Here is a 22,864-nt window from a genome sequence, read left to right as displayed (position 1 = left end):
GGGTGGTCAGTGTAGAAACACGTCTTTAGATTGGTAATTGGTAAAAAAATCCAAACTTGCATTTGTGGTCAGTCTTGAATCCTCCCTTACATTGATGGTCCACATAGAAGCCGCCTTTAAATTTGTGGCTAGTGTAAATCCCCCCTTACATTGGTGGTGAGTGTATAAACCCCCCTTTATTGGTTGTTGATGTAAAATCCCCCATTACATTGGTTGTCAGTGTAAATTCTTCATTACATTGGTGATCAGTGTACATTTCCCTTTACATTGGTGGTAAGTGCAGAATTGCCCTTACACTGGTGGTCACTGTAAATCCCCCTTTACATTGGTGGTCAGTGTAAATCCCCCTAACATTGGTGGTTGGTGTAAAACTGTCACTTTACATTGGTAGTCAGTACAAATATCCTTAACAATGGTTGTCAGTGTAAATTTATTTATTTATTTATTTCAGGTACTTATATAGCGCCGTCAATTTACGCAGCGCTTTACATATACATTGTACATTCACATCAGTCCCTACCCTCAAGGAGCTTACAATCTACGGTCCCTAACTCACATTCATACATACTAGGGACAATTTAGACAGGATCCAATTAACCTACCAGCATGTCTTTGGAGTGTGGGAGGAAACCGGAGTACCCGGAGGAAACCCACGCAGGCACAGGGAGAACATGCAAACTCCAGGCAGGTAGTGTCGTGGGTGGGATTCGAACCAGCGACCCTTCTTACTGCTAGGCGAAAGTGCTATCCACTGCACCTAAATTCCCCCTTACACTGGTGGTTGTAGTAAATGCTCCTATTATATTGGTGTCAGTATAGAAATCCCTCTTTATATTGGTGAGTGGTGTAAAATTCCCCGTTTCATGGTGGTCAGTGGAAATTCTCCCTCACATTGGTGGTCACTGTAAACTCCCCATTATATTGGTTGTCAGTGTAGAATCCCCCACTATATACTTGTCAAGAATTTTCAGCTTTGTTCTACATGATTCAGAATTTGCCACAGTGTACTGCCTCCTAACAAATCCCCCCACCACTGCCACTAATCCCATCAACCCCCCATAATTACCACTGATCACAGCCCCCCTCCCCCAGCATTGCCACTGATCCCAGGAGTTCTAGGATCCCAAGGGGTTTCTGTCTATTGATGGGTCCCCTTAACTCTCCGATAAAAAAAAAAAAAATAGACTTTAATATCACTTTAAACATTTAGAGCAGGGTTTCTTAGCCAGTGTTCCTCCAGAGTTCCCACCTGTGCAAGGGGGTCCTTCTCCCACTGACCATGAATTTAGGGTCCTTCTTGCACTGACACACAATATAAAGTAAGCACTACATTGGTAACCAGTGGAAGGGGTCACTTCTTCACTGACCACTGTGATTCTTTTCTGGCCATTTTTGATATTATTTATTTGATTATTAGTGTCACTTACAACTTTCCTCTCCTCTTCCTTTTTCCTTCAGGGTCCCCCAAGGTTCTGTCCTTGCACCTCTCTTATTTTCAATCTACACCTCCCCCACAGCTTCCAATATCATTTGGATGCTGACAACATGCAAATCTATCTCTCTACGTCTCAGCTTACCCCATCACAATTCCCACCCATCACTAATTTGCTAACATACATATCAGTTTGGATGTCACACCACTTCCTCAAACTCAATCTATCCTTTACCCCCCCCCCCCCCCGACATGCCCCTTCCCCTTACTTCTTTGTCAAGGTTGATACCAAAATTATCAGTCCATCTCCACATGCCAAGGTGGTAGGTGTAATCCTGGACTCTGGGCTCCCCTTTCTTCCCCACATCCCATCACTTTCCAAAGCTTGCCTCCTCAACCCCCCCAACATCTCCAAAATATGCCCTTTTTTGATCAATGACACCACAAAGCTTCTAATTCACTCCCTGATTATGTCTCCACTCAGCTATTGCAACTCCCTCCTCATTGGCTTACATTTACTTAGGCTATCCCCCCTTCAGTCCATCATAAATGCTGCTGCCAGACTCACCTGCCTTACCAACCACTCAATATCTGCTACCCCTCTTTGCCAATCCCTCCACTGGCTTCTGCTCACCCAACTAATAAAATTTACAAACCCATACACAACTCGGGCCCCAGTTGCATCACGAACCTCATCTCAAAATACCAACTAAACTGTTCTCTTTGCACCTCCCCAGACACCTCTTCCCATGGTCGCCTTCAGGACTTCTCCAGAGTCTCTCCCATCCTCTAGAACTCCTTACCACAATCTGTCCAACTATCTACTACTTTTTCCAATAGGCGATCGCTGAAAACCCATCTTTTAGAGAAGCGTATTCCGCCTCCACCTAACATCTGTACTTTTATTTTCTTCATCAGCTCATCTCTCACAGTTATTACCTTTTGTATCACTTGACCCTCCCTTTTAGATTGTAAGCTTGAACGAGCAGGGCCCTGTGATTCTTCTTGAATTGTATTGTAAATGAACGGTCTGCCTTACTTTTGTAAAATGCTGCGCAAACTGTTGGTGCAAGGTAAATCCTGTATAATAACAATAATAATATTATTAACCACTTACCGATTGCGCACTGTTGTTTTACTGCTACAGTGTGAGCCGGTTGTGCAGAATCAAATAGCAGGTGTCTCACTCTATAACCCATGACCCCGCCAAGCTGGCTGAAACAATGTACACAGGCTCTTCAGCTTGAGTTAGGGAGAGCTGCCTGTCAGCAACGCAACTGCGAGGGGAATTTTCACCCCCCCCCCTCTGTTCACTGACTGCGTTTGTTGTAATATGAGCTGACACACACAGAGCTGTACATTCAGTAGCCTCTCTTGTGCCTCTATTGGCAGGAAGAAATAAGTCAATTAAAGGCACAGTTACATCAGCCAATCAGAGAAATTGTACTAAGCAACCGGAAGCAGCTGCAAAGCATTCAGTAAAGCAAAAGACTCCATTTTGTGTCCTGAGAAAAAGTTCAGTCAGCCATGAGGGAGTAAGGAGACCAGACCTGAGAGAGAGGTACTGTCTCTCAGATGATTTCTCTGCGGGATTCTGACCTCCACCGCCAGTCAGGACATCCAGCCTGACAGAGGGGGATCCCAGGTGCATACCGAGGCACCAACGGTGAATCGTTCCAATGTGAGGGGACCAGTCGGGTTGCCAAGAGAGCCTGTTTGTTCCAGGACATTTGTTTGGGCCTTGATCGCAGGATGTGGTGAGAGGGCATTTTGCCCATCTCCAGGGAACAGAGACGCTGCACTACAGAAGGAGTTATTTGAACACTGAATACAGAAATCATTGCTGGTAATCATCTTGCTGACACTTATAGTACCGAAGGAATAAAGGATAAGGCTACCCATTTCTGGGACAATGTATACAGACACCATTGTCCTCTCACCTCGTAGAACAAAACACTACCTGTTTTACTCGATAATCTGGGCCAGTTCTGGTGTTTGCCCTGCTATATAGAAGTTAAAGTGCACCAAGGAAAGTGGCTAGTTGAAGACACCAAAGCTTATCTTTGCTTCAAAAGGACTGAAGCTACTAGTGTCATACGGATCCGCACACACATATTCAGGGCTCTGTTATACATTGGGTGTGTGGGACAGTTTATCTATAGGGTTAAGCCATTACTTGTTGACTTTAATAGGTTTGTAAAGTTGGGCCTGTGGTGTCAAGGGACAGGAGAAAGAGGCCTGACACAAAGGGAGTCATTCCTCTGCTCTTCTCCAGCCTGGACTCATAGAGCCAATCTGAGTAAAGGTAACCAATCCAATTTGAAGTGGCATATTGTGCTTAATATACCATTAAAGTGTGCCTCTGCTCTTGGGGACATTCTCAGGTTTGGAATACCCTGAAAGCAGCTTGAATATAGGATTGAGAACTATATTGCTCTTAAATCTCAGTTATTAATCTCTAGTTGACTACTTGATTATATAGTGTTACTGTCTTCTATCCTTCCACAGAAATATTGCAGTAAAGACAATTTCTGTGTTTTTTCATAACATGTGTGTTTCTCATTGGTCATTGCACTTACACTATTGCCAGGTGTGCCAGAGGGGGCTGAGGCTGTTATTAGGGTTAAGAGGCAGAGTAAAGGACTGAACATACCCCCTTCAGGGGTATCGCTACACAAGTATATATATATATATATATATATATATATATATACACACAGTGGGGACGGAAAGTATTCAGACCCCCTTAAATTTTTCACTCTTTGTTATATTGCAGCCGTTTGCTAAAATCATTTCAGTTCATTTTTTTCCTCATTAATGTATACACAGCACCCCATATTGACAGAAAAACACAGAATTGTTGACATTCTTGCAGATTTATTAAAAAAGAAAAACTGAAATATCACATGGTCCTAAGTATTCAGACCCTTTGCTCAGTATTTAGTATAAGCATCCTTTTGATCTAATACAGCCATGAGTCTTTTTGGGAAAGATGCAACAAGTTTTTCACACCTGGATTTGGGGATCCTCTGCCATTCCTCCGTGCAGATCCTCTCCAGTTCTGTCAGGTTGGATGGTAAACGTTGATGGACATCCATTTTTAGGTCTCTCCAGAGATGCTCAATTGGGTTTAAGTCAGGGCTCTGGCTGGGCCATTCAAGAACAGTCACGGATTTGTTGTGAAGCCACTCCTTCGTTATTTTAGCTGTGTGCTTAGGGTCATTGTCTTGTTGGAAGGTAAACCTTCGGCCCAGTCTGAGGTCCTGAGCACTCTGGAGAAGGTTTTCGTCCAGGATATCCCTGTACTTGGCCGCATTCATCTTTCCCTTGATTGCAACCAGTCGTCCTGTCCCTGCAGCTGAAAAACACCCCCACAACATGATGCTGTCACCACCATGCTTCACTTTTGGGACTGTAAGACCCAAACGTCTTCCATTTAAGGATTATTGAGGCCACTGTGCTCTTAGGAACCTTAAGTGCAGCAGAATTTTTTGTAACCTTGGCCAGATCTGTGCCTTGCCACAATTCTGTCTCTGAGCTCTTCAGGCAGTTCCTTTGACCTCATGATTCTCATTTGCTCTGACATGCACTGTGAGCTGTAAGGTCTTATATAGACAGGTGTGTGGCTTTCCTAATCAAGTCCAATCAGTATAATCAAACACAGCTGGACTCAAATGAAGGTGTAGAACCATCTCAAGGATGATCAGAAGAAATGGACAGCACCTGAGTTAAATATGAGTGTCACAGCAAAGGGTCTGAATACTTAGGACCATGTGATATTTCAGTTTTTCTTTTTAATAAATCTGCAAAAATGTCAACAATTCTGTGTTTTTCTGTCAATATGGGGTGCTGTGTGTACATTAATGAGGAAAAAAAATGAACTTAAATGATTTTAGCAAATGGCTGCAATATAACAAAGAGTGAAAAATGTAAGGGGGTCTGAATACTTTCCATCCCCACTGTATATAGATATATATAGATATACATATCTATATATATATGTGATTCTGCATTTTCGGGTAGGGGGTGCATGCCGCCCGCCCATGCTGTCACTAGCTCCAGCACATGCCAATTAGCAGTTCTCGGCCAATGATTTAAGGCCAGAAACCTGCCGATCGTCGAAGAGAGTGACAGGAGAGAGCTTTGTGTATGTAAACAACACAAATCTCTTGTGACAGCAGCGATATGCCAGTTTTTGTTTCCCTGCAAAGCAGGGAATCAAAACTGGCACATTGCTAAGTAAAATCAGCACACAATGCATATACTGTAGTAAATATTGTCAGGTACACATTTAGCATACACTTAACTCTTTGATTGCCCCAGATGTTAACCCCTTCCCAGAAAGTGTCATTAGTACAGTGTCAGTGTATATTATTAGCACTGATCTCTGTATTAGTGTCACTGGAGATGTCAGTGGTAGTTAGACAGTTTCCTGTCAGTGTCAGTTTATAGTCAGATTGCCTGCCGTCCCGCTGATCACCGCCATTACTAGTATACAAAAAAAATTGGATATGTTTTATAAGACCCTTTTCACACTGAGGCGGTTTCAGGCATTTTAGTGCTAGAAATAGCCTCTAAATAGCGCCTGAAAACCGTGTCCCATTAATTTCAGTGTGTCTTTTCACACTGGGGTGGTGCGCTTGTGGGACATTAGAAAAAGTCCTGCAAGCAGCAGTTTGGGAGTGCTGTATACACCGCTCCCAAAATGCCCTGCGTTTCCAAAGGCAGGGTGGCGCTTCCAAAGCACCTGGAAAGCGCCTGGAGGCATTGCAACACAGGCTTTTTTAACCCCTTCTTTGGGGGGGTTTAGTGCTAATGCGGCCGTGGCTCAGTGTGAAAGGGCGCTAACAGAAAGTAAAAAATATAGTTTTTTTTTTCAAAGTTTATGCTCTTTTTTCATTTATAGCGCAAAAAATAAAGAATCCAGTGGGATTTGTGGGAAAATTTTTTTATAAATTTTGTTTGCGTACAGATTTGCGTGACTAATCAGTTGCCAGTTAAAATAGTGCAATGCCGAATAGCAAAAAATGGCCTGGTCATGAAGGGAGTAAAACCTTCCAGAGCTGACGTGGTTAATTAGGGGTCGTTTGCACTTGCTTTGAACTTTAAAGAGCAATAAACATTGTATTGCCTCCTCACTGCCTGCTTTAACCCGCACTAGCGTTGCACAAGGTTTCGGGGCACTTGTAGAACACCCCTATTCACTTGAATGGATCTTGCTACGCCCGCCAAAAGCAACAGGGGGGTATAATCCTGCTGTAAAGCAGAGCATCTTGACCGTGGCATTGTACACCCCAGGCCACTGCCTCTGCAGCTAAAGGAGGAGCAGTTGGGGAGAGGTAAAAATGTGGCTCAACTGCAGGATTTACTACCCCTCAACCGCTAGTGTGAATGAGCCCTTAGCAAAAATAATTGTGTAATATAGTTGAGGGTGATGCTAAAAATGACCTACTTTGGTTGTCACAATCGCTAAATATGCCACATCCTTTATTCTTTTATTTAATTTGATACCTACAACCCATGTAGTAAGCTAATATACAATCAGCTGAATAAAAAATGATTTTTAGCAGGGGTTTCCCCAAGACATTTAAATTATTTCAAGTGTTCCTCTGGTGTAAAAAGGTTGAGAAAGACCGATCCAGAGCATATAAATAAAACCATGTGAAAAAAGCATGAAGTTACTCTACTGAATTACATTATATTACCTTTAGCGTACAGTTTTTCTTTTATAATATATATTTTTTTACTATCGTGTCCCTTTATTAATACCTCGGAATGTCCCTTACATAAAAAATAAATAATTTTCAGCTAGCAGTAAATTTTGTAACCATATATCAAACTGCGCATTGAGCATGAACCTCCCTTGGAGTCCTAACATTTGTCACAATAAATGCTTCTGTGATATGATTATCAAGCTGCAGATCAATGCTGGCTCCCCTCCCATTCTTGTTCTAGTCAGTGCAGGCTGGAAAGGGCGTAGACCCTGCTTGGCTTCATAAATGGCACTAATAATGTAATAGTGGAGGACAGAAAACAAAGTCTTCTACTATATTAGCCATCAATCAGTGAGGGATGACCCTAAAGCCCAACTCCAGATTTCTCAGCAAAATGACCTCACAAAGACATTACTGTAGAGTTCTGCGGAGCAGCCTGTGAGAAGGGTAAATGGCTGGGTGACAATGTTGTGGTACTTTAATGCATGGGCGGTATTATGCAGTGTATTAGGGCAATGTTTTCACTTTAATGAGCAGCTTAATACACCAAAAAAAGGTGCATTTACTTTTCTAATGCAGCACAGCATAATGCAAAGTAGTGTGTTACTATGCATTGTGATGTGCCGTAACCCATGTCTATTGATAAGGTACGATTAACAATAAATGATGCTGAAGCATGCCAACATGAGTATCCACTTCAGCTCCATGCCTTTTTTTGACATGTTTGTTTACATGTAAAATTCTGTATTTTCTTTGCTATAAAATTGGTTAGAACCCCCAAACATTATATATATATTTTTTTAAGGCAGAGGCCCTAAGAAATAAATTGGTGGGTTTTGCAATTTTTTATGTCACACAGTATTTGTGCAGCGGTTTTTCAAATGCAATTTTTTAGAAAAAATATACTTTTTTAAATTTGAATGCAAAAAAATACATAACCCAATTTTTTCATAAAATATAAAAGTAATACTGTTACACTGAGTAAATAGATACCAAACCTGTCACGCTTTAACCACTTGCTTACTGAGCACCTAAACCCCCCTCCTGCCCAGACCAATTTTCAGCTTTCAGCGCTGTAACACTTTGAATGACAATTGCGCGGTCATACAACTCTGTACCCAAATGAAATTATATCATTTTTTCCCACAAATAGAGCTTTCTTTTGGTGGTATTTGATCACCTCTGGGTTTTTTATTTTTTGTTAAAAAAAATTAAAAAAGACTGAATTAAAAAAAATAAAATACAAAACCGTTTTATGTTTTGTTATAAAATTTTGCAAACAGGTAATTTTTCTCCTTTATTGATGTACGCTGATGAGGCATTGATAGGCTGCACTGATAGGCACCGATAGGCTGCATTGATGGGCACTGATAAGGCGGCAATGATGGGCACTGATAAGGCGGCACTGATGAGGTGGCACTGGTGGGCACTGATAGGTGGCATTGGTGAGCACTGATGGGTGGCACTGATGGGAAGCATTGATAGGTGGCACTGAAGGGCACTAATAGGTGGCATTGATGGGTGGCAGTGATGGGCACTGGTAGGTGAAACTGATAGGCAGCACTGCTAGGTGGCACTGATGAGGCACTGATTGGCACCACTGGTGGGCATAGATAGATGGCACTCGTGCGCCATTGATAGGTGGCACTGATTGCTGGCACTTATTTTACTGGTGGGCGCTGATTCATGGCACTGGCAGGCAGTACTGGTGGGCACATATGAGGGGGCTTCGCCTCTTCCTCTTCGGGACCGATGTCCCTTCAACAGAAGCCAGTGATCAGCTTTTTTTTTCTTCTCACGTTGTCAGTGTGAGAAGAAGAAAAAAATGATTACCGATCTTCTGTTTACATCACGTGATCAGCTGTCATTGGCTGACAGCTGATCGTGTGGTAAGGGGCCGGGATAGACCCCTTACTCCGATCTGTGATCACCTGAGCCTCAATGACTTGGTGATCATGGCGCGCACCCTGCAGGGGGCGCGTGGGGAGCGTATAAAGGGGAGTACGTCTACGTGTGCAAAGGGGAGGATGTCTGTTGATGGCCTCCTGGCAAAGCAGATCCTTGCTGTAGCCATCATTTGTGGGACGATCGATGTTTACATGAATGTGGGACCGATGCACTCTAGCACGAGGGGGATGAGGGTACTTTATATGTTTTTTTGGTTAATTATTCATTTTTTTCTTTTTTTTTTTTTTACACTGTTGCTTTACAAATTGTAAATGTAAACATCCTTTGTGACAGCAATAGGCATGTGACGGGTACTCTTTATCGAGGGATCTGGGGTCTATAAGTTCCCAAATCCCTCCTCTGCGCTTAAAAGCATTTAAAACCAAGACACCAACAGTGGTGTCTTTGAATATTTTCAATTTTTAAAAAATGGCACCAATGGTTTCCGAGTAAACTGCAAGTGATATCATGTCATCACATAAACAGCCATTTAAAGCCGAATCCGGCTTTACTTGGATGTCCGGCTGGTCGCTTGGCTCTCCCAGTGGGAACGGGAAAGCCTGAGAAAGCCGTGGAGGGCATCGGGAGGGGGGAGACGTCCTCTCCTGCTGCTTGTAAAAGCAATCAAGCGGCTAGTTGCTGTCAGCTCTAAAAAAACGGTAGCGGGATGATGCCTGCAGCTGCAGCACTAGAGCGCGTGTGCAATGTGTAGCTGCAGTGAGGAGCCATGCAATGAATGTGGTATTGTTTCATTTCTGCTTTTTTTGAAAATGTTGCCAAAATGAAACTTCATTCAAATCTACACACAGGCATGGTGACATGTGATGCCATGCAAAACGATAAAATGATGTCTGCATCACTTAATCACAACACACACCAACGCAACACATGCTGCCCCAGCGCAGTACAACAGGCCTGATGTGAGCCAACCCAATAAAAGCAAATTGCGGGCAGTACCCATGTAGTGGGGCCCCATATCGACTGCAAGTGTTAAATGGTTATTTTGTCAGGGTGGAGTGAATAAGGTAAAATACCTTATTCCTTACTCCCTCAGCACCCTTGAAACAGCTCTTCTATGCTGCCCAACTGGATGAAGCTCTCTAATGTCATTACGTACATTGCAAGATGAGGACATCAAGGGCTTTGCCCAGATCCTGGGAATGTCAGAAAGCAGTGGGAGCGAGGTGTACTTATTCTTATGGCCCTAGACTAGTCAATCTCAACCAGGGTTCCTTGTACTGTGGCTGATTGACCTCCCACCTAGGGGGCATTATTCCCACTGATCACCACTGTAGGGGGGTATTGGTCTTGCTGACCACCACTGTAGGGGGGGAATTCTTCTCACTGATCACCAACGTTAGGGGACATTATGCTCACTAGCCACCACTGTATGGGGGACATTCTTCCTAATGATCATCACTGTAAGGGGGGCAATTACTATCAACCAATGTAAAGGGTATTCTTCCCACTGGCCACCAATGTAAGAGGCATCCTTCTCACTGAATTGATTTGAGTATGGTTCCCCTAAAACCTGGAAATAATGCCAAGGGCTCCCCTGGGGTAGAAGCATAGGCGTGCGCACAGAATGTGCCTGGGCACACCCCAATCACCCTGTGCTGCGCAGATTCACCCTGCTGCCTGGCTGCAGAGAAAGGGACCGGGGAATCTCTGTATTCAGTCCCTTTCTCTGTCTCAGTAGTGAGGCATCAGGGCTCTGTTTAGACACCTGATGTTTTTACCAAAGCCTCCCCAAGGGGCGCCTAAAAAATTGTAAAAAAAAAAAAGTAATTGTAAAAAGTAACAATAAAAAAATGCAAATACACTACTGACACCAACCTCCGTCTTACTGACACCGACCTCCGTCTTATTGACACCAACCTCTGTCTTACTGACACCAACCTCCGCCTTACTGACACCAACCTCCACCTTACTGACACCAACCTCTGTCTTACTGACACCAACTGGCAACAACCTCTGCCTTACTGACACCAACCTCCGTCTTGCTGACACCAAGCTCCGCCTTACTGGCACCAACCCCTGCCTTACTGACACGAACCTCCACCTTTCTGACGCCAACCTCCGTCTTACTGACACCAACTGACAACAACCTCTGCCTTACTGACACCAACCTCCTCCTTACTGACACCAACCGCCTCCTTACTGACACCAACCTCCGCCTTACTGACACCAACCTCCGCCTTACTGACATGAACCTCCACCTTACTGACACCAACCTCTGTCTTGCTGACACCAACTGACAACAACCTCTGCCTTACTGACACCAACCTCCCGTCTTACTAGCACCAACCTCCGTATTACTGACACCAACCTCCGTCTTACTGACACCAACCTCCGTCTTACTGACACCAACCCCTGCCTTACTGACACGAACCTCCACCTTACTGACACCAAGCTCCGTCTTACTGTCACCAACTGACAACCTCTGCCTTACTGACACCAACCTCCGTCTTACTGACACCAACCTCCGTCTTACTGACACCAACTGACAACAACCTCTGCGTTACTGACACAAACCACCACCTTACTGACACCAACCTCCGTCTTACTGACACCAGCTGACAACAACCTCTGCCTTACTGACACCAACCTCCGCATTACTGACACCAACCTCCGCCTTACTGACACCAACCTCCGCCTTACTGACACCAACCTCCGCCTTGCTGACCACAACCTCCACCATACTGACACCAACCTCCTCTTTACTGACACCAACCTCCACCTTACTGACACCAACCTCCACCTTACTGACACCAACCTCCTCTTTACTGACACCAACCTCCACCTTACTGACACCAACCTCCTCCTTGCTGACAACAACCTCCATCTTTCTGACATCATCTACTGCTCTACTGACACTGTCCATTACCTTATACATACAGTATATATATATATATATATATATATATATATATATATATATATATATATACACACAGCTGTGCTACGGGTTGCAGACCCTAATCCAATAGGCTGCGCACACCTATGGGTAGAAGTATTAGGAAGGCTGCCCTGGAGGAACTAAACATAGGTGTAACACTGCAAGGGTCAATTCCATACTGACCCCGAGCCCAGCTTTAATTCTACTCCAGTCAGTAAAGGGTATCACTACCACGTAACCCATAGTAGAGCTGAGTCTCCATTAGCAGAACACTAACAGACAGCCCCGGCAGCCCGCACTCCGCTCCGTTCTGTGAACCTGAACGGCTTTCTCTCTATAACGTTTCCTGTTCCATCCGGGCGGGGCGCACACAGCGGCGTGTTCAATGTGGGCGTGTGTGGCTGGAATCGTACTCGGGTGGGCGTGGTGTTCACTCCAGGGGGCGGGGATTCCCCCCACAGTGCCGGAGGAGCTGCTGTTGCTGTACTGTGACATCTGTTGCTAATCGGGAGTGTAGCCGGGATGGGGAGACTCAGCGGATCTCTGCGATGTGTCAAATACCTACTACTCACCTTCAACCTCATCTTCCTGGTAAGAGAATGGAGTGCACACATCAGGGGATGGAGAGGACCATGCTGGAGCCTGGGATAGGGACGTGGGGGCATTGGAAGGAGCAAGATGATGGACATCAATGGTTGGGGGAAGACAGGTGAAGGGACCGGGATCATACCAATAAATACATAATGATTAATGATTGTCATCTGTCATCAGTGTAATAGAAAGCATGCACAATGATTGCGATCAATGTCAAAAATCATTGATCATGGATAGTACTCATCTGATCAATGTCAGAAATCTTTATAGAAAGCTGGAGTACAAAAACGATACAAAATGATGGTCAACTGTGATACATGTCATCTGTTGGTGCTATGTAAATCTTGTATCGTAATAATAATGTATCAGATATAACGTGTATAGTCTATATTTTATATAATATATAGAAATCTTGTAAATATATATATATATTAATATGTAAATCTTGCATAATGATAATAATGTAACAAGTATTAAGTTTGTAGTTTATATATTTATATATATAGATCTATCTATACAGATATAGATATATCTATACAGATATATCTATATCTATATCTCTCTATATATCTATATAGATCTATATAGATATATATATAGAGAGATATAGATATATATCTATATATATATAGATATATATTTATTATTATGTATTTTTATCTAAAGTATAAAGTTTACAGTATAGGAAGAGATGAGTGGATGAGCAGAGATTGCAGAAGAGATTTTTGAGTGAGATTGGTAAAAAGGTCGGATTGGAAAATGGGGTGATCCACTAAATCAGCCACATCTTTTATTCTGGTGTGGGGACTCAGGTTAAAGGGGAATTTAAATATACAGTAGTATCTGTAGGTATGCACAGGTGGTGCAAAATATGCCATAGAAATCATATATATATATATATATATATATATATATATATATATATATATATATATATATATATATATATATATATATCACTAATTAATCCCCATACAAAGTATTGGCTGCACACTGTAAGCCCCCCATCTCCTCACTTCCCCTCCCTACACACTTGAGCATTTTGTAGACTGGAGCTCCAAAACAGTGAACATCCAAAATCCCATAATTATCTGTTGTGTCTAATGTCACAGAGTGTCCCTTGAAGCTTGTAGCTGGAAGAAGCTTTTTTCTTTTAAGCTACAAGCCAAGTTTTTTTAGCTGCAATAGACTTTAATGGGAGCACTTAGGAAAACACGCAAAAACATGCATATTGTGTTTTTTTTCCCCCTAGTAACTACCGGTAGCTTTCCACTGGCTAAAAATAACTGAGACAAAAAAAAACAAAAAAAACACTCAAGCCTGAGACACCTGCAAAAACACTCAAAAATACCTTTACTGATGCTCAAAAAAAGCCTATAATGTCTGTAAAAGGACCACAGCTCAAGTGTGAATGCATCCTAAAGAGATATCCAGCAAGTAACCATGAAGTTCAGGGCAATCAGACATTTGTATATATAATCCAAGGCTTCATTTAATTTGATAAAGGGGGAAAGCGGATAAAGATTTTTATTTTTAAGTTTTATTTATTTCAAATACCCGCAAGTCCCTCTGAGCTGCATGTTTGTATATATATATATATATATATATATATATATATATATATATATATATATATATACACACACACATATATATATAAGAGATGAGTAGAGCGTGCAGAAGAGATTTTTGGTAAAAAGGTCGGATTGGAAAATGGGGTGATCCACTAAATCAGTCACATCTTTTATTCTGGTATGTAGGTATAAATATATATATTTCCAAAGGCGGTAGTAGCAGTACCAGATGGGTACAGGCACATTTGAAGAAGAAGATGAATTAAAAGAAAAAAGGTTAGGTGAGAAATATATGTTGGTATGCTGAGCCAGTACTAAAGGCTATAGACTACTGATGTGTATTATAGAATTAAGTCATAGTAAAATGTTTGCTGATATACATATGGACTGAACTTTAATACACATGGAGAGTCTCATAAAGTTTAATATGAGCATGAGGTGTGGCAATCACCTTTGGACGTTTAGTTTATGAACTCCTCTTGGGTAATGTTTTTGTTGTGTAAGGCAGCCAATCAGAGTGCAGGTTTCCTTTTTTTTTTAACCTGGCCTTAGGAAATGACAAGTGAAATCTAATTGATTTATATAGCCAATAGGTTGATTTTACTTTTCTCACATTTGATTATTGGCCTGCTCCAGTGGGTCACAGAGCACTGGAGAAATTACTGTTGGATGCCAATTTCTATTATTCTCTTCACTTGCTATGTTGCATATTATTTGTAAATATACTGTGAATTCAGAAACAAAACAAAATAGTACTGAAAATAAGTGTGAACATGCATGTGTTTGTATATATATTTATTTATTTTTATGATATTACATATCTTTTTTTTTAAATCATTATTTATTTTCATACTTGATGTATATATATATATATATATATATATATATATATATATATATATATATTTCCACAATGGGTATAGTACAAGAAGGGGATGGAGTTGGCAACACCCTAATAATGAGGTCAAGATTCTGCAAAAACAACTATAGTAGATTAGCATATTTAACAAGACCTGATCACACATTAGTCAGAGAAACATAAACAATAAAAAATAGGATATTCTAAGTAGTGGAACCATAGAAAATTAAAAAATTGAATGATGTGGGATGTAAAATTTGCAAATAGCGGTCAGGTCTGGTTCACACCTATGCGTTTTCAGTTTTGCACAAACACACTACAGTCCGTTTAACATGGTTTCTTATGGGTCATGTTCACATCTGTGCATTTTATGGAAAGGGTCAGGGACTAGCAGGTTGTGTTTTTGGTTCCATAGACTTCAATAGATCGAAAACGTGTATTGAAAAATGTAAAATGCACCTGCAATGTGCATCAACTGCAACCTGCATAGGTGTGAACCAGGCCTTAGAGTGCATGAAGTCAAAAACATAGTTGGGATGATTTACTAAAGGCAAATAGACTTTGCACTGTGCAAAGTGCAGTTGCACTCTGCAAGCGCAGTTGCTCCAGAGCTTAGTAAATGAGCAGATGCTCTGCTGACTTCCATCATCCAATCATGTGCATGCAAAATTGCTGTTTTTTTAATCTTCCTTGCATGTGATTGGGTATTATTTGCAACATGAAGCTTTACCTCATTTACCAAACTCTGGATTTGCAAAGTGCACAGTCTATTTGCCTTTAGTAAATCAACCCCATTGTGTATGTGTGAAAGCAGTATCAGAAATCTGTAGGAGATTAGTAAGTGAAATGTTGTGATTTGTGAGAAGACACTGAGCTTTGTAGAATGACAGCTATGCAGCCTTTCCAACCCAGGCAGAGGATGGGATGAGGAATTCTGAATATGATTCAGCTGGACAGAGATGAGTACAGGGAGCTGAAGAGAGACGGGAACAACTGGGGGCAGCTCGACTGGGGACAGCTGAGGCCACAGCGGCTGCTGGGGACACTACTGATAAACAGAGAAGGCAGGGTTGAGAGTGAAAGCAGTCAGTGAATGTGAGATGATGTGAGAACGGTATAAATAAGGTTGTGACTATAACATGTCTAAATATAGAAATAGTGAGTAGTGGAGTGCTAGAAGAGCATCAGAGATAGTTTGAGAAGAGTTCAATAGAAGACAGAGAAAAGCTAAATAATATCATAAACAAATAAGGAGAATAACATAAGAAAATATTGCATACAAATCTAAAAGATAATATACACTAAAGAGAAAGGAGAACTAAATAATGTGATGAATAATAGAAATTACAACGTAAGGAAATAGTGTACAATAATCTAAGAGATAAAAATTATGCAAAAAACGAAATAAAGATAGCACCGAAAAACAGTAGCTTCATGCGATAAGAATCATGCGATAAGAATAACTATATATTTTTCCAAAAATTGCAGATTGGGTTCTGCTTATAAAAGATTGCATTCTTTGTGGAAGAGCTCCAAGCTCCAACACTTCTTAGTACACTTAGGAGTTTATGAATAAAAAATATGCCGTGCATATGTCCTAAGCATTCACACAAGCCCAATGAATTTGCATTCACATTTGCCGTATAGTTTGTAATATGATTATCCCCTAAGTAGGTTAACTCCATCTGGTGGGCACAACGCTGTACTTTTTTTGTAATTGAAGTATTTCCGGAAAATGCCGCATTGTGGCCACTAGATGGCGCAGATAATCATATTGTAGAGGTAATCATATTACAAACAATACAGTGATCATTTGTCGGACCTGTAGGATTGCTTAAGACGTGTGCATGGAAAATATATATATATATATATATATATATATATATATATATATATATATATATATATATATATATATACAGTAAAACCTTGGATTGCAAGCATAATTCATTCCAGAAACATGCTTGTAATCCAAAGCACTTGTATATCAAAGCAAATTTCCCCATAAGAAATAATGGAAGCTCAAATGATTTGTTCCACAACCATTTATTCATAGGTCGTTCAGTTTATAGTCCATATAAAAAGATTATAGCAATGTGATGGGTTGTGTAACCATAAAATGTCCATCCACAAATGGAAGCCTCCACAAGGGGATTAGAAGCAAAATCCAGCAGGAGCTACAGAGTATAAAAGAGAAGAGAGGCGCCTCTAAGTGTAGCAATATGTTGCTAAATGTTGTACCTTAATTAAATGTAACCATATTGCTACACTAAGTGCTGGTTCACACAGGGGCAACCTGTCAGGCGATTTAGCTGCCTGACAAGTCGCGCTCCATGCATTGCAATAGAACCGTTCTAATAGGATCGACTCAAGTCGCTCTGACTTAGAAAAAGGTTCCTGTACTACTTTGGGGAGACTTCGGAGCGGCTTGCATTGACTTCTGTACAGAAGTCGTTTTGCAAGCGCTGAAGTCGAGCTGCACAGGGTGGCTTCAGAGTCAGACAACTTTGAAGCTGCGCCTGTGTGAACCGACACTTAGAGGCGCCTCTCTTTTTTTTTTTAACTCAGTTGTGACATGACACTACTTGTATGTCAAGACATCGCTTGTATATCAAGTCAAAATGTATTAAAAAATTTTGCTTGACTCGCAAAACGCTTTCAATATATATATATATATATATATATATATATATATATATATATATATATATATATATATATTTATATATATTAGGGCTGTTACTGATTAAAATTTTCGTGTTCGGTTAATCAATTTTTTAAAATCGATTAATCGACTAATTTTGATTAATTATAATGCACATACTGATCCAACTACTTTTAGCTGATTTAGCAACGTTGTTATGGCAACGGCCGAAGCCGGACATAGCGGGGCATGGCTAGGACATCACACATCATAAACTCAGCCTCACCGTGCCCATAATCCCAGCCTTACTGTGCCCATAATCGCAGCCTCACCATGCCCATAATCGCAGCCTTACCGTGCCCATAATGCAGTCTCACCATGCCCATAATCTCAGACTTACCACGCCCATAATAGCAGCCTCACCATTCCCATAATGCAGTCTCACTGTGCCCATATTCTCAGCTTCACTGTGCCCATAATCGCAGCCTCACCGTCCCCATAATGCTGTCTCACCGTGCGCATAATCGCAGCCTCGCCGTGCCTATAATCGCAGCCTCACCGTGCCCATAATGCTGTCTCACCGTGCCCATAGTACTGTCTCACAGTGCCCATAATCGCAGCCTCGCCATGCCTATAATGGCAGCCTCACCGTGCCCATAATGCTGTCTCACCGTGCCCATAATGCTGTCTCACCATGACCATAATCGCAGCCTCACTGTGCCCATAATGCTGTCTCACTGTGACCATAATCGCAGCCTCGCCGTGCCTATAATCGCAGCCTCACCGTGCCCATAATGCTGTCTCACCGTGCCCATAATGCTGTCTCTCTGTGACCATAATCGCAGCCTTGCCGTGCCTATAATGGCCGCCTCACCGTGCCCATAATGCAGTCTCACCGTAACCATAATGCAGTCTCACCGTGCCCATAATCGCAGGAATCTCCCGCTGTCTGTCTTGGAGCTGATTGTGAAAACTTTGTCCGCGCTGTGAGAAAAGTCCCGCCCTCCTCCTAGCTCGTGTGATAGACAGAACACTGCGTCTATCACACGAGTTGATCTAGAAGGAGGGCGGGACTTTTCTCACAGCGCGGCCAAAGTTTTCACACTCAGCTCGGAGACACACAGCGGGAGATGCCCGCAGACTGTGTATGATATATAGTGGAGGAGGAGGGAGTGGAGCACTGCGCTGCAGCCACAGCTTGGACCAAAGCGGCCCCAGGGCAGGCAGCCTACCGATCAAAAAAATTAACAATTAATCGAGGAATTAATCCTTAATTTCCGCAGCCCTAATATATATATATATATATATATATATATATATATATATATATATATATATGCACAATATTTTACAAAAGTGAGTACACCCCTCATATTTTTGTAAATATTTTATTATATCTTTTTATGTGACAACACTGCAGAAATGACACTTTTCTACAATGTAAAGTAGTGAGTGTACAGCTTGTATAACAGTGTAAATTTGCTATCCCCTCAAAATAACTCAACACACAGCCATTAATGTCTAAACTGCTAGCAACACAAGTGAGTACACCCCTAAGTGAAAATGTCCAAATTGGGCTCAATTAGCCATTTCCTCTCCCCGGTGTCATGTGACTCGTTAGTGTTACAAGGTCTCAGGTGTGAATTGGGAGCAGATGTGTTAAATTTGGTGTTATTGCTCTCACTCTCTCATACTGGTCACTGGAAGTTCAACATGGCACCTCATGGCAAAGAACTCTCTGAGGATCTGAAATAAAAGAATTGTCGCTCTACATAAAAATGGCCTAGGGTATAAGAAGATTGCCAAGACCCTGAAACGGAGCTGCAGCACGGTGACCAAGACCACACAGCGGTTTAACAGGACAGGTTCCACTCAGAACAGTCCTCACCATGGTCGACCAAAGAAGTTGAGTGCACGTGCTCAGCGTCATATCCAGAGGTTGTCTTTGGAAAATAGAAGTATGAGTGCTGCCAGCATTGCTGCAGAGGTTGAAGGGGTGGGGGGTCATCCTGTCAGTGCTCAGACCATACGCCGCACACTGCATCAAATTGGTTTGCATGGCTTTTCATCCCAGAAGGAAGCCTCTTCAAAAGATGATGCACAAGAAAGCCTGCAAACAGTTTGCTGAAGACAAGCAGACTAAGGACATGGATTAATGGAACCATGTCCTGTGGTCTGATGACACCAAGATAAACTTATTTGGTTCAGATGGTAACAAGCGTGTGTGGCAGCAACCAGGTGAGGAGTACAAAGACAAGTGTGTCTTGCCTACAGTCAGGCATGGTGGTGGGAGTGTCATGGTCTGGGGCTGCATGAGAGCTGCCAGCACTGGGGAGCTACAGTTCATTGAGGGAACCATGAATGCCAACATGTACTGTGACATACTGAAACAGAGCATGATCCCCTCCCTTCAGAGACTGGGCTGCAGGGCAGTATTCCAACATGATAATGACCCCAAACACACCTCTAAGACAACTACTGCCTTGCTAAAGAAGTTGAGGGTAAAGGTGATGGACTGGCCAAGCATTTCTCCAGACCTAAACCCTATTGAGCATATCTGTGGAACATCCTCAAACGGAAGGTGGAGGAGCTCAAGGTCTCTAACATCCACCAGCTCTGTGATGTCATAATGGATGAGTGGAAGAGAATTCCAGTGGCAATCTGTGAAGCTCTGCTGAAATCCGTGCCCAAGAGGGTTAAGGCAGTGCTGTAAAATAATGGTGGCCACACAAAATATTGACATTTTGGGCCCAATTAAGACATTTTCACTTAGGGGTGTACTCACTTTTGTTGCCAGCGGTTTAGCCATTAATGGCTGTGTGTTGAGTTATTTTAAGGGGACAGCAAATTTACACTGTTATACAAGCTGTACACTCACTACTTTACATTGTAGTAAAGTGTCATTTCTTCAGTGTTGTCACATGAAAAAATACTTACAAAAAATGTGAGGGGTGTACTCACTTTTGTGAGATACTGTATATATATATATATATATATATATATATATACAGTGAAGGAAAAAAAGTAATTGAACCCCTGCTGATTTTGTACGTTTGCCCACTGACAAAGAAATGATCAGTCTATAATTTTAATGATAGGTTTATTTTAGCAGTGAGAGATAGAATAACAACAAAAATATCCAGAAAATGCATTTCAAGAGGGTGACAACAGTTGGTGTGACTATTTGCAAACGGAAGAAACACAAAATAACTGTCAATCTCCCTCGGCCTGGGGCTCCATGCAAGATCTCACCTCATGGAGTTTCAATGATCATGAGAATGGTGAGGAATCAGCCCAGAACTACACAGGAGCATCTTGTCAATGATCTCAAGGCAGCTAAGACCATAGTCACCAAGAAAACAATTGGTAACACACTATGCCGTGAAGGACTGAAATTCTGCAGGCCCACAAGGTCTCTCTCTCTCTCTCTCTCTCTCTCTCTCTATTTATATATATTTTTTGCCTTATCTGTGCCCTCTAAAGCAGAGTTCCACCCACAAGTGGAACTTCCGCTCATTGTGCTCCTGCCCCCTCCGGTGCCATAATTGGCACCTTTCGGGGGGGCAGGATACCTGTCTTTCACAGGTATCATGTTCCCACTTCCGGGAGCCTCCGCTACGGGTATTGATGTCACTGCCCGGGCTCCCTCCTCCTTCCCCGGCCGCCGGGCCAGTAGGCGAGAGGAGTGGAGCCGCGCATGCGCAGTAGGGTTCCCGGCCTCCCGGGTTCCCTTACTCGCAATGGAGGCGGCATACACCTGACAGCTGATGGAAACAGCTGCTGTGTCGACATCGCTGGACTCCAGGACAGGAAAGTATGTGCAGCTGCTGGCTTTTAAGATATTTAAAGAGATTTCCTTTCACTTCCTGTTCTGTAAAACACAAAAGGAAGTCATAGTGAATTATTACAAAAAATAAGGTAAATGCCCTCTTAAAACAAATGCCTTCATTGTTAGATTTCACTTCCATTCCTGTTTTAGCGACAACTAAAATTTTGGATTCCCCTTCCTTTCAGTCCCAGGACAGTGGTCACAAGGACAGACAGAGAGAGTAATTTGCCCTAGTGGGGACACAGTTAACAATAAGAACATGACAGGGGTTCTAACCCATAGCCACTTTTTCCAAGGCTAAAAAAGTTTTGGTCTTAAATATAGTTTAATATTTCCTTCAAAAGTGGAAAAAAAAAAAATTTTTTAGTTGAAGTTGTGTAATTTTGGTAAATTTGTCTTGATTGCGTTTCCACATGCCAGCTGAACAATTAGGCTTTGGGTCTGTGGGGTAGTTATGCTAATGACTTAGAAGGGGGAAGTAATAAGATGGGCTTGCAGGATTAGGAAAGCTCCTAATGAGGTTATGTTATGAATACAGTAGCCCAGACAGTGAATAGAAAGAGGGGAAGCTGTTATCAGGCTCTGTGGACTACATAACATAAAGTTCTTCTTATGCTATGCAGTTAAATACAAGAACAGGTACATATGTGCACTTTTGTCAGGTAAAATAATTTCTGTAAATGTCATCTGTGGGTTTAGCTGTTTGGCTGGAAATAAATGTGTTTATACTTTGTGCTGCTTTACCATTGACGGAAACTTGTAGGCTTGGTAGTTACTCAATGGCGATTACTTCAATTGCTAAGCAATTTTCTACAGTGTTTCCTTGTATTTGGTGAAATGTTGATAAGCATTTCAGTCTTTCAGAACCATGGTTCCATGGAACCCTAGGGTTCCTCCAGAATAGGGATGAGCTTCGTGTTCGAGTCGAACCCATGTTCGACTCGAACATCGGCTGTTCGATCGTTCGCCGAATTGCGAACGTTATGGGCCGTTCGCGCTAAATTCGTGTGGCGCGTCACGGCCCATAATTCACTGCGGCATCGCAGTGCATTGCTGGCTGATGATTGGCCAAGCATGCACTATGACCCGCATGCTTGGCCAATCACAGCGCCGTCAGTAGAGAGAGCTGTAATTGGCCAAAGCCAGGGTGGCTTTGGCCAATTATGGCTCAGGGGATTTAGTACACACCCCACACTATATAAGGCCGCCTGCACGGCGGCCCTGTGTAGTGTGTGTTCCGGTGTGCTGAGAGATAGAGAGAGAGAGAGACAGTGTCATTTGATTTGAGTTAGATAGATTAGGCAGAACAGTCAGTCAGTTAGCTGCACTTACAGTGTATTGTGTATATATATGCATCCCAGGTGTTGCATAT

At 42.2% G+C, this 22,864-nt stretch overlaps 1 protein-coding gene across 1 annotated transcript in view; it reads left to right on the top strand.

The window, feature by feature from the left end:
- Positions 1-12,409: 12,409 nt before the first annotated feature.
- TSPAN2 (tetraspanin 2) overlaps positions 12,410-22,864 on the top strand; it is a 303,693-nt gene continuing 293,238 nt past the window's right edge. Inside the window, exon 1 of the mRNA XM_073615666.1 lies at positions 12,410-12,583. Coding sequence (XP_073471767.1) covers positions 12,515-12,583 — 69 coding nt within the window. The 5' untranslated portion in view covers positions 12,410-12,514. The remainder of the gene's footprint in view (positions 12,584-22,864) is intronic.

Source organism: Aquarana catesbeiana, linkage group LG02 (genome assembly GCF_042186555.1).
Source record: "Aquarana catesbeiana isolate 2022-GZ linkage group LG02, ASM4218655v1, whole genome shotgun sequence".
Lineage (NCBI taxonomy): Eukaryota > Metazoa > Chordata > Amphibia > Anura > Ranidae > Aquarana > Aquarana catesbeiana.
This window is presented reverse-complemented; position numbering and strand designations above follow the sequence as displayed.